This window comes from Sprattus sprattus, assembly GCF_963457725.1.
Source record: "Sprattus sprattus genome assembly, chromosome: 2".
Taxonomy (NCBI): domain Eukaryota; kingdom Metazoa; phylum Chordata; class Actinopteri; order Clupeiformes; family Clupeidae; genus Sprattus; species Sprattus sprattus.
The window spans coordinates 66,646,911-66,658,641 of record NC_137921.1 but is presented as its reverse complement, the minus strand read 5'-3'; the positions used below and the strand labels follow the sequence as shown (position 1 = coordinate 66,658,641).

General features: G+C 46.9%; 1 protein-coding gene across 1 annotated transcript in view; it reads left to right on the top strand.

Annotated features, from left to right (window-relative positions):
• Window positions 1-1,722: 1,722 nt before the first annotated feature.
• The window catches only part of xkr6b (XK, Kell blood group complex subunit-related family, member 6b), a gene marked incomplete at both ends in the record, with an annotated part of 58,445 nt that continues 48,436 nt past the window's right edge, over window positions 1,723-11,731 (top strand). The window contains one exon of the mRNA XM_080832642.1: window positions 1,723-2,297. Within this exon, the coding sequence (XP_080688768.1) occupies window positions 1,723-2,297 (575 nt within the window). The remainder of the gene's footprint in view (window positions 2,298-11,731) is intronic.

Sequence of the window (11,731 nt, the reverse complement as noted above, 5' to 3'; positions counted from 1 at the left end):
ATTCCATTGTAATCAGAATGAGCACGTGAGTCCAAGTAGAGTTGCAATAGAGGAGCGTCGTTCAACCTAATTAGTACATGAGTTGTGAGATGAAGTTTACTGTTAGTATAGCTGACAGACATGTCTGCGCTTTGTGCACTGATAAAGCCTATAGCCCGAGGGATCCTGCCTCTAATGTGGACATGGACGGTGAAATCGTAAAAGCCGCGCCGCGTTAATCCGGTAAATGCGTTGCCGTCGGTGACGCAGGTGTTTGGGATTTGCGATTGCTCATTCCAAGAGTCGATAACATGTCTGCTGGCTGATAAATTCGGTTATTTTTTTTTCTTAAACTGGCTGGCCTGGCAGTTTAAGCCTTTCTTGAAACATGACGGTGTGAGCCATACTCTCGTTCTTGCCAGAGCATATTGATAGTGTACCCCACTCAGAGAACTCGTCAAATCGTGACAGGTGACTCACGAGGAACAGATTATTTGTCCATGTGTTACAACTGGTAGTGCCCACGAGTGTTCGTTATAATAACGCTTCCTCGTCATCTGAAACTGTTCTTGCTGCTGATACCCTCATACTTCAAACTGCCAGCAAAATGAATCTCTTACATGTCGGAGTTACATAATTCACTTTAGCCTACTTGGAGTGGAGAACTTCAGCACTCTGGACAGCTCTGGTGTATGCAAATGAGTCCGTAGGAACGGTAGTCTTCTCATCACTTACCTTAATTCTCACCACCTTTAGTAATAATTTGACATTAAGCATCACAGGCATCTATATAAGAAACATAGCACAAGCCTATAACATACTATCTTGACATAATCAAACAGGCTACAGAAACGATCAAATTAATAAATAAGAGGATTTAATTGATAAAAATGAGGAATTTATTACACAACTGTTTACACAATCATCGTGTGTATCTCATTTATTTCACACAGACGCAATCGTAGATCAGTCCAATTTGAACAGACATCTGCATTGCTGCCGCCGTTTGAAGCTGGATTCGCTGACATCCTGATGTAACAGCTCTGGATGTATTAATATTTGGATACATGTTAATGTTTCTATTCTGCCATGTCGTATTCAAACAATTGTCCTGATCATATCCAAACCCAAACACTCAGCATTGGTCCCACATAATAATCGCTAAAAGGCAGCAAACGCTTGACCCACGTGATAGGTTTACTTCTGCCATGAAAGAGTTAAACATACGAGCAGCGCGTTCCCTTCAGCATTACATCATATAGAGAGACCCTTGTTTGGGGGTTTAAGAACGAAACACTAGGTGGCAATAACGATGAGCAACGGAGTACGTCCTCCCTGTGGGACAGCAATACGAGGACGGAGAGCTCTCCGTGTCATTTTCTCCTCGTGCAGCTCAGGGAAAGAAGCAGCGTACCCTGTATCGCGGGAGGCACGATACACAGGTAACCTACCATTGAGCGTCACGGTGCTTAATATTTGATGTTTTCATCTCAAACCTGTGGGTGTGTGGGGGGCTAAACACGGACGTGCCAGGTGCTTCGGCTCAGTCGTCTCTCTGCCGAGGAGGATGCAAGCGCTCTGCGCAACCGAGACATATGCAGGGGAGCCGGTGGTCGTCGCCGCTGCACCATCCTCACCCCAATACTAGATGGCTACCTCATTTGGGGTACACTCAGAAAACAGGTGTCAGGGAAGTTACGTCACGAACCCCGGAAGCCGGAGGTGGGTGCTTCTGAGAGCAAGATGGCAGCGAAATCCGATGGTCGGGGGGTCGTCACCGGTTTCGCCCAGCTGCACAACCTGGACGAGACGGCGGGGAACGGGGAGGAAGACCCGCGAGAGGGCAGCTCCTTCCACATCTGCCACTGCTGCAACACCTCATCGTGCTACTGGGGCTGTAGGAGCGCCTGCCTGCACTACCTCCTGGGGAAGGGGAGAGACGCCACAGGAAGGCTGGCACCGCAGGAAGAACGCCTCTGGTTGGACTGCCTGTGGATCATCCTGGCACTGTTTGTCTTCTTCTGGGACGTGGGCACTGACTTGTGGCTGGCTGTCGACTATTACAACAAGCAGGACTACCTCTGGTCCGGGCTGACACTGTTCTTTGTGCTGGTGCCCTCGGTGCTCGTCCAGATCCTGAGCTTCAGGTGGTTCGTGCAGGATTACTCCGGGGGAGGACTGAACTCCGTGGAGGGGCTCAGCCGAAGGGCGACTGCGGGTCTGGGCGCAGGGCTTCATGGCAGGGCCAAGTGCTGCCACGTCTACGTGTGGGTCTGGCAGGCTTTCGTTCACATCCTTCAGATGGGACAAGTCTGGAGGTAAGCACTGTGCACACTTTCCCCTCCACCACTCCCCCCCTTGCCTGAAGACTCTCTTCCTTGTCTCTTTGCACTTGGCGTATCTCTCTCTCTCATATGGTAACCTACAACTCAGGTGACCTGCTGAGGGATCTTATGCGGACAGTGATATGTGTCTGCCTGCTTTCTCTCATGTGCGGCAACTCTGTTGCTCCTGCTGCCCTTGATGCTGTTTACACGAGGGCTTGGTTGCTGGTTTTTCGCTCAGTGTTTTCACTATTCAGAATCTTTTGCTGGTCACTTACAAGATAACGTTGTGACCTGCTGAGCGAGTCGATAGGGCAGTGATCATAAATTGTGACCAGTGTAAATGGAAAAACAGGTGCTGAGAGAGGGAGTAGTAACATTGCGGGAAAAGGTGCTTCAGTGAAGTCTAGCGAATACAGTAACGAGTGCTTGGGGTCGCTGGAGCGCGTCGCGTCGAGGATAGTGCAACTGAGGATTCGGCGCCTCTGCCCACCCTCCCTCACGAAAATGCTCCAGTCTGCGACCAGCAGCGTCCAGACAGGCATCTGTGTTCATGGATACCGCGTCCCACCGGAGCGACAACCAACACTCCCCACTCTCCCTCCCTCCTACACATACACAAACATACACAAGCACGCACACACGAACACAAACACACACACACACACACACACACACACACACACACACACACACACACACACACTTGTATACATACTCTAAGGCGTGATGTCATAGTGTTTATGCTACTATAAGGTGGTCATCTGTACCGCATAGGAAAGAGTGCGTGGTCCATGCTCGTACGACAATCCCAGATGCTCTCGTTTAGGCATGATCACCTTCAGCAAATACACGCATGAATGCTGCAAGACCAGAGACGGTCCTCCGTGTTGTTTTTGTAAATGTCGCAGACTATTTTCACCCTATCGTATCACCGACTCGAGACAATATTGTCCACGAAGATGCTCGATTGGAGACAGACGCAGTGTCTACGTTTGTCAGGAGCGCTTATGGCTTATGCGTTACATCTGTGTACATGAATAGCATGTGGTGCACAGGTTCAGATATCTGATTTGACCATTGTTTTGTTGACTTCATCGACTATGAGTGCTCCAGTGTGTCATGATGTCATCACTTTCGGTGCTCTCTCTCTCTCTCTTTCTCTCTTACTCACTCACTCCGTCTCTCTCCCTTGTGTATGCGTATGTGTGAACGGAATACCAAACCTGGGTCCTAGGCTTTGACAGCTGCTTTGTTTTTTTTCAGTGCGCATTCAGATTCTAAGTCCGGAGATAAAAAACGCTTAATTGAATTTGCTGTATCACTGATCTTGGCCGGAGGATGCTGGGGCCACTACTATTAGATTTCAGTTCCTTGCTGATGACAGACACGTCGGCTATTGTCCAGGATCTCCTCCTTCAGCCTTGGAATGATAAAACCGTTGACGCAGCCCTTGTGTCAAAATGAAGAGCGTAGAGTTTCTAAACATTACAGCTGTTAATGAAACGTGGCTGTAATGTAACGCTATGACGCTAACACCACGAAGGATGTCTAGCCCCTGATGGAGCAGGGTGGTTACTATGTAGGGTTCTCATTTACCTAAATGTACTGTGGGGTTCTTATTTACCTAAATAATTATTATATCTGCACCATTCTCGCCTTTATGTTATGCTTCCGCTCTTGATGGGCACTTTAGATGTTTTGTCTCCGGCTGGCAATCACTGCCTGAGTCTCACTGAGCTCAAAATCCCCCCCTGGTGTCAAGACTGACATCTTAATCAGTGTAAGCCAAATCAGTGTCTGATGAAAACATCACCCCCAAAGAAAATCCATTCGGAAGTTCGTTAGACACACTGGCAGGTCGCTCGCACAAGAGCGGCCACTTTACGAACGGGCGCTGTCCAGTGCTGAAACTGAAACCTGCTACTGTATCTGAGAAAATATCGGCGATTTACTTAATAAGCATTCTAAACATACTTAGATGTCAAGTCATCATAGACTAGTGAAAGCAGATTAATACTACTCGTGTTAAGTGGGTTGATAATCTTTGAACTTTGATCTCTCTACTCAGTGTTTAAAGACCGCCCATCTGATGTTTGGATTAGGCCCTTGTTTAAATCCTGTGAAACACTGTTCCAAAACAGCAGGACTTGGATGTTTTTGCGTCGACATCTGTCCACGGTCCATGATTATCCCAGCACAGTCTTGCCAAGGCCGCTTGACTTTTCTACAGAGAAGCCATGTCTCTCTGACAGCCGTTCAAGCCTCATCTAGTTGCCAGTCTGCGAAAAAATGCCAACCGAAAACACTATGTTGTCCTGTCAGCTAGCGGGTACTTACAGTAATTTAGACATTAGCGCCAATAAAACGGGGCGGCAGTGCCTTCGTCTTAAGCTCTAGGACAACCCTTAATTAGCCACCGTACGAAGAGCTCCCTCTAACCCGCAAGAACATTCATCGTCTAGCGCACAGCTGGTGAGAAAACACTCGGATAGGGGTGTTTATTTATTCATGAGATGATGAGACGAGCTATTGTCGGCGTTTTTTTCCCCCCGGATCCTCCGGAAATCACGCAGCCCGAGCTCCGCAGGGCGAGACCCCGAGCCCTCACCGTGGGTCTCTCGACTTGAAAGTCAGCCAAGGCGAGCGTCGTGGGAGATAAAGGAGCTCCAACGGTCGATTAAGCTTTCACGAGTCGGATGTGCGTCCTGCACCGAGCCCTTGGGCTGTGTAGACAAGCAAACCTTGGTCTGTGGTCTGGTAGTTACGCTTTCAGTGGAGGGGTCCAGAAAATCATATCACAATCACAACACCCTCCCCTCCCTCACCCCATCTACAAAAATCACCACTGCTGTTCATTTCTATCTCTCTCTGCTATCCTTATATGTCTGTATGCCTGTCTTTCTGTATCTGTTACTTTCTCTCACACACTGAGACCTCCCCTCCCACACACACACATACACATATACACACATACAGACAAGATGCTGTGCTGAAGTGGCTAATGGCTAATATCCTGTGTCTGCTGATGAGTGGCTTTTTGTATCTGCAGCTCCAGAAAGGAAGGCAAGAACATTTCAAACAACCACACACACACACACACACACACACCCACACACACACACACACACAAAAAGTGACAACCAGCCCATCTCACCTCCTGTCTCTTGCACTAATCTTCCGGTTTAGTCCACTCTCACCCCCTCCCTGCTCTGTCTAATAACCGTGACTCATCGTTTGCCTTCTTCTCCCTTCCCCTTCCCCTTCCCCTGCCCCCCCCCCCCCCCACACTGCCCCCCTAAACACCCTCCCCTCCCCTCCGCTCTGCTCCTCTTCGCGTTCCCTGCACATTAAGCTCTATTTGACCTCCATTTCTGTCAAGGAAACTGGAGCATCTGCCGGCCTCCTCCCATTATTGCAGACTTCATCTCCCGCCTTCTCGCTCCTCTCACTACCACCCTCCTACCCCCCACCCTCCTACCCCCACTCTTCTGTGTCGTTCCAAGCCAGTTCTACAGCCCCCTTGCCCCCCCCCCCCCCCCCCCCCCCCTCACCCCATCCTTCCCATACCACTCCCTGATTTGCCTTGAACCCAAACTGACACGTCCAATGTCCCATTTCTCTAAGCTATCAACCCTTTACACTGCACAGTCCCAGACTAGCTCCGGTCCGGTTTAAATAAGCGGTTTGGGTTGGCGTCGAGAGCCTGCTGTCTGCTTTTTAATCAGGGGCGCATTTGGTGCTATTAGCTGCAGGCCTGACAGTGTGTACTGTCAGCCCACGCTGGTGCTTTGGCCCTTTGCACTCATCAAAGCTACACACACACAGAAAAACACACACACCCGCGCGCGCTCATACTCACACACACACACACACTCACACACACAAACACACACACACACACACACACAAACACAGCTATGCACATGCACACACACACACAAACATGCACACACACTCTTACTCACACTCTCACTCACACACACATTCACACAGACAAAACACACATACATGCACACTGACACTCACACACTCACTCACAAACAGACACTCACACACACACAGCCACACACACACACAGACACACACACACAGTCTCACGCTGACATATAAGCACCGGGCCACAGTGGGAAGTCGACAAGTTGCTGTGCGAAGAGGTGCTGTTCTGGAGGATTCATTTTGAATGCTCTCCTTTGAGACGCCATGGATACTCTACTTAGACCCAGATGCTGGAGCAAGGCCCCGCCAGTTCAGTCTTTGCCTGCATCAATAGGATGCCATTGAGGAGCCTCTTGTGTGACTTTGCAGAGAAGAAGAGGTTGTTTGTTGTTGTCAGACTTATACAATCACTAAGGATATACACTCAACACTCAATGTGTTTTTTTTTTCATGTCATTCAGCTCCGACATACAATCATAGTTTATGAATAAGTAGGTAAGACAGCATTTTTGATCTGTTTTTTTTTCTTCTCAGTGGTCACCTTACCTTACTCTGCACCCATGTCCTTCAATCCCTTATTAACTACCTAACTACTACCGTGGTATAACCAACATATTAACTCCCTAACTACCGTGGTATAACCAACATATAAACTACCTAACTACAGTGGTATAACCAACATATTAACTACCTAACTACAGTGATATAACCAACATATTAACTCCCTAACTACCGTGGTATAACCAACATATTAACCACCTAACTACAGTGGTATAACCAACATATTAACTACCTAACTACCGTGGTATAAACAACATATCCAGCCCTCCTCCGATCCACACGTGTCTCATTTGCACATTGGCCTGACATCACCTTTGCCCATTAACACAGCCCGTCCCATCCTTCCTGGTGTGAAGGAGGGCAGCCTTGGCATGGCATGATAGATACCTCTGCTGATGACCCTATTCCAACGTAGCCAAGGTCCGTATGGTGCACGCAGTCATGGCAACGCAGTCGAGCGGAGCACTCCTTCTGCATGCGTGCCATAGGGGCGTCCGTGTGGGCAAGGCCACTGTATGGGCAGGAGCAAGAGATGAGCGATAATGACCAGTCTCTCTGGGCAGCCCAATGAGCTGACCATGACTCATTTGTGTTTTTATCTCTGGTTAGGATCCAGATGTTTATAGATTATTCAGATGTTTATACCCATTTGGTCAGATGCTGTTATGACTAATTTGTAAGTGTTAATTCCCTCTCATCAGTATGTGGTCATGAATCATTTCTGTGTGTGTGTGTGTGTGTGTGTGTAATGAGCCTTATAATCGTTGTTTTATGATTTGTCACACACTGTCCACAATTCAGGGCTTTTCTGATGGCTGCGCTTTGACACAAGTGTGTTGTGCATGGGATTAAGGTTGTTGGGGTGGTTTAGTCAAAAATCCCTGAAGCATCTTTATTCCCCTCTTCTCCCAGTGTCTTTCCGTTCTCTCTATCCATCTCGTGTTGTGTGTCTGTCAGCTTTCTGTCAGTTCTTATCAGCCTGTAATAAGTGGCTGGAGTATCTCAGCCATGTTTTAGTGTGTGTGTGTGTGTGTGTGTGTGTGTGTGTGTGTGTGTGTGTGTGTGTGTGTGTGTGTGTGTGTGTGTGTGTGTGTGTGTGTGTGTGTGTGTGTGTGTGGTGTGTGTGTGTGTGTGTGTGTGTGTGTGTGTGTGTGTGTGTGTGTGTGTGTGTGTGTGTATGCAAACGCTTCAGCCCTGATGTAGATATATACTCACTGGAGCTGTAGTCCTGATGTAGATATATACTCACTGGAGCTGTAGTCCTGATGTAGATATACAGTATACTCACTGGAGTGTGCCACTCTCTGTGATGAGTGTGTGTGTGTGTGTGTGTGTGGTTGTGTGTGTGTGTGTGTATGCAAACGCTTCAGTCCAGTATACTCACTGGAGCTTCAGCACTGATGTACAGTATACTCACTGGAGCTTCAGTCCTGATGTAGATATACAGTATACTCACTGGAGTGTGCCACCATCTGTGATGAGTGTGTGTGTGTGTGTGTGTGTGTGTGTGTGTGTGTGTGTGTGTGTGTGTGTGTGTGTGTGTGTGTGCACCACTGTACCTGCCATGTTTCTCTTACTTTCCGCCTGATTCACTTTTCGCCTTTTTCTCATGCCCGAGAACATTTCATTGCACCGTTACGTAGCTTACACTAAGACTCCGGCTTGCTCAGCTCTCGTGAAGTTGGGTACCACACCCCTACACACACACACACACACACCCACACACCCTAACACACACACACACACACACACACCCACACACACACACTAGGAAGCCTAATACGGGCTGCAAAGGCTGCCATGTGGTCTGCCATTGCTCCTCATCAGGTCTTTATGTGGTAGTGCTGAGTGCAGCAGTCGACATTCATGACAGTCTGCACATACTGAGGAAGTGTGTGTGTGTGTGTGTGTGTGTGTCTGTGTGTGTGTGTGTGTGTGTGTGTATGTGTGTGTGTGTGTGTGTGTGTGTGTGTGTGTGTGTGTTTGTGTGTATGGGAGGGCGTTTATGGATCCTCTTGTGCTTCGTGAAATAAGCCCTGCCTTTATGCCAAATTACTTTTTCCCCCTAAATGTGCGGCCATTTTGCACTGGTAGCATATTGCATGCTGTCGCCATTTTTGATGGTATACAATCATATGGAATCCTGATTGTGTAGGATTCAGTAGTATGGTCTTTCACACACACACACACACACACATCCTCGAACATGTGTAGCTTATAGAATCACATGGAAACAGAATGTGTCTCAGACTATCTCGCTCTGTTTCTTTTTACCTTTCGATAGGCCTGTACATGCAAAGTATGCATTGTGCATATGTCCAGAGAATATGTGGAGTTAGTGCAGTATACAGAGGAAGGTACAGAATAGGCAGAGGTAAACCTCTTTCAGTACACAAGGTATAAACTATATACAGCGGTTGCTTTTTTTCTTTTGCTCTGAGGACTAGTAGTATTAAGTAGTAATCTCATTTTGTATCGTGCTCACCACTGACAGCCATGTTTGTACATGTCATCCCCCGACATTAACTTCCCTCCCCCCATCTCTTGTCCCCAGTAGTGTCCCATCCCAGCAACTTGGCCCAGCATGGCAGACGTGCCCCCCTGGGGGGTCTATGGGGTGAGAGAGGGGACCATCAGCTCATTGAGCCGTCAGTGATCCATTAGCCATTGCACGCTAGCCCACAGAGGCTGCCCCCCATCCCCCCCCCCCCCCCCCCACACACACACACACTGGCACACACTGAACTCAAAAGTACTTCACACACTTACACACAGATACACACACACACACACACACACACACACACATTCCACTTATACTGACTTCATACACACACAGACAAACACACAGAGACACACACACATACACACACACACACACACACACACACACACACTCTCACTTACACACAAACTCAAGAGTATTTCACATGTGAGAACTGCCCCCCAGCCCCCCAGAGTCTCACACTCAAAAACACTTTGGCCCTTAAGGCTTCTCAGGCCCCCATGAGAGCCAGTTAGAAAATCTACCCTCAGTTGACCAACTGAATCAAGAGGGAATGTGGGCTAAAAGAAAGAAAGATGTAATGTTTCCTAAAAATAAAACAGAAATAACATATAAATGTAAACATTATCTTACAATATGACCCACATTTAAAAATATATATGTTATTGAGCTGATAATAATTATAGCTGATGAGGAAATAGGTGAACAAAGGTAAGAAGCATCTGTTATAGGTACTGGGGTGTTTGGGTCCAATGCAAAATACTTGTGTTAAATGTGTTTAAAGATGTAAAGATATGCTTCATGATCTATATGTTTCATAGTCATTAGACCCCAAAAAGTTGCTATATGCAATTAGCAATATGGGCATAAAGACGTGTCAACATGTTAGTGAGGCTTGTGCCAATGGAGCAGACACCTAATTTACACCCTGTGAGTTCTTGCTAAACACTGTCTGCTCGTCTCTCTCAGCCTGAGAACTGACACTGTTCCAACACCCACCCCTCCACACACACACACGCACACACACACACACACACACACACACACACACACACAGACACGTGCACACACACACACACACACACACACACACACACACACACACACACACACACACACACACACACACACACACACACACACACACACACACACACACACACAGACACACACACATACACACAACACACACACACACAGATTCATCATAAATGGATTCCCTCTAAGTGCTCCTTTATGGGGAATCGCGGTGAGATTAGTTGGATGCCGAATCAAACAGAGTCAGCTCTGTCAGGGGAAGAGAGAAAGAGAGAAAAAGAAAGAAACTTTTATCTACAAGCCAGGAAAAACACCAGAATGGGAGGGGGATTCTGGGAAGATGAAAGAGAGGGAACGTCCTCCGGAATCAAAACCGAAGCCTTGAGTTAGTTTTATTTCTTTATTTCTTTACTTGTCTATTTTTAGCCGGGTGTGTGGGGACAGCCTCTGCCATTTTAGACAGGGAGGAAGCAGAGACGTCTCTCTGAGACGAGGCAGCGAGTCCATTTTCCCACCGCCACAGCTTAGAGTGTGGCGTGGCATCCTTCATCATACAGCACCAGCAGCACCACTCAAATCATTTCAATTCCCCCTATAGCCGTTTATGGTGTGTAAATGTGTTTATATACTATGTATGTGTACATACTCATTCACTTTCACACACGCACACACACACACACACGCACACACACGCATGCACACACATCCGCACACGCTTACAGTACATACTGCACATGTATACACACCCATATATGTATATCATTTCATAAGCACCTATAATTACAGATGGCACACATCCTGAACTTGTGTTGTATACATTCGTTTTAATTCTGTCTCATATTCCCTTGGCTACACGCTAACTTAAATGAAAACAGCTTACTGTGTACTAAATGCATCTTACACCCTTAATAGTACATACTAGCCCCATAGCACTCCTTTATGTATTATGTGTACCATTCAGTACAGTGTCACACAGCATTCATTAACACCCGCATGTTAAAACACTGTACTTGCACAACCATAGCTCTAACCCTAATCCTACACTGCAAAAAATGCTTTTCTAACCTAGTGTTATTACTCTTATATTGAGATGAAAAATCTAGTTGGTCTTGTTTCTAGCTACATTGTACTTACCTAGTGCTTTCTTGGTAAGGTTATTTTTACCTATTTCAAGCAAATATTACTTATTTTAAGAAATCTTAACAAGCCAATTTGCTTAACGCACTGGCAGCCAATTTGCTTGTTTTAAGCAAAATCCTGCTTAAATATGTAATTATTTGTCTTAGATCTAGAGGGGCATTTTTTGCAGTGTAACTGCTGCTTTATTAAAGATTTGTATCAATGTGCAAGGTTTATTTGCTACACCTAGCATGTCACTGTACAT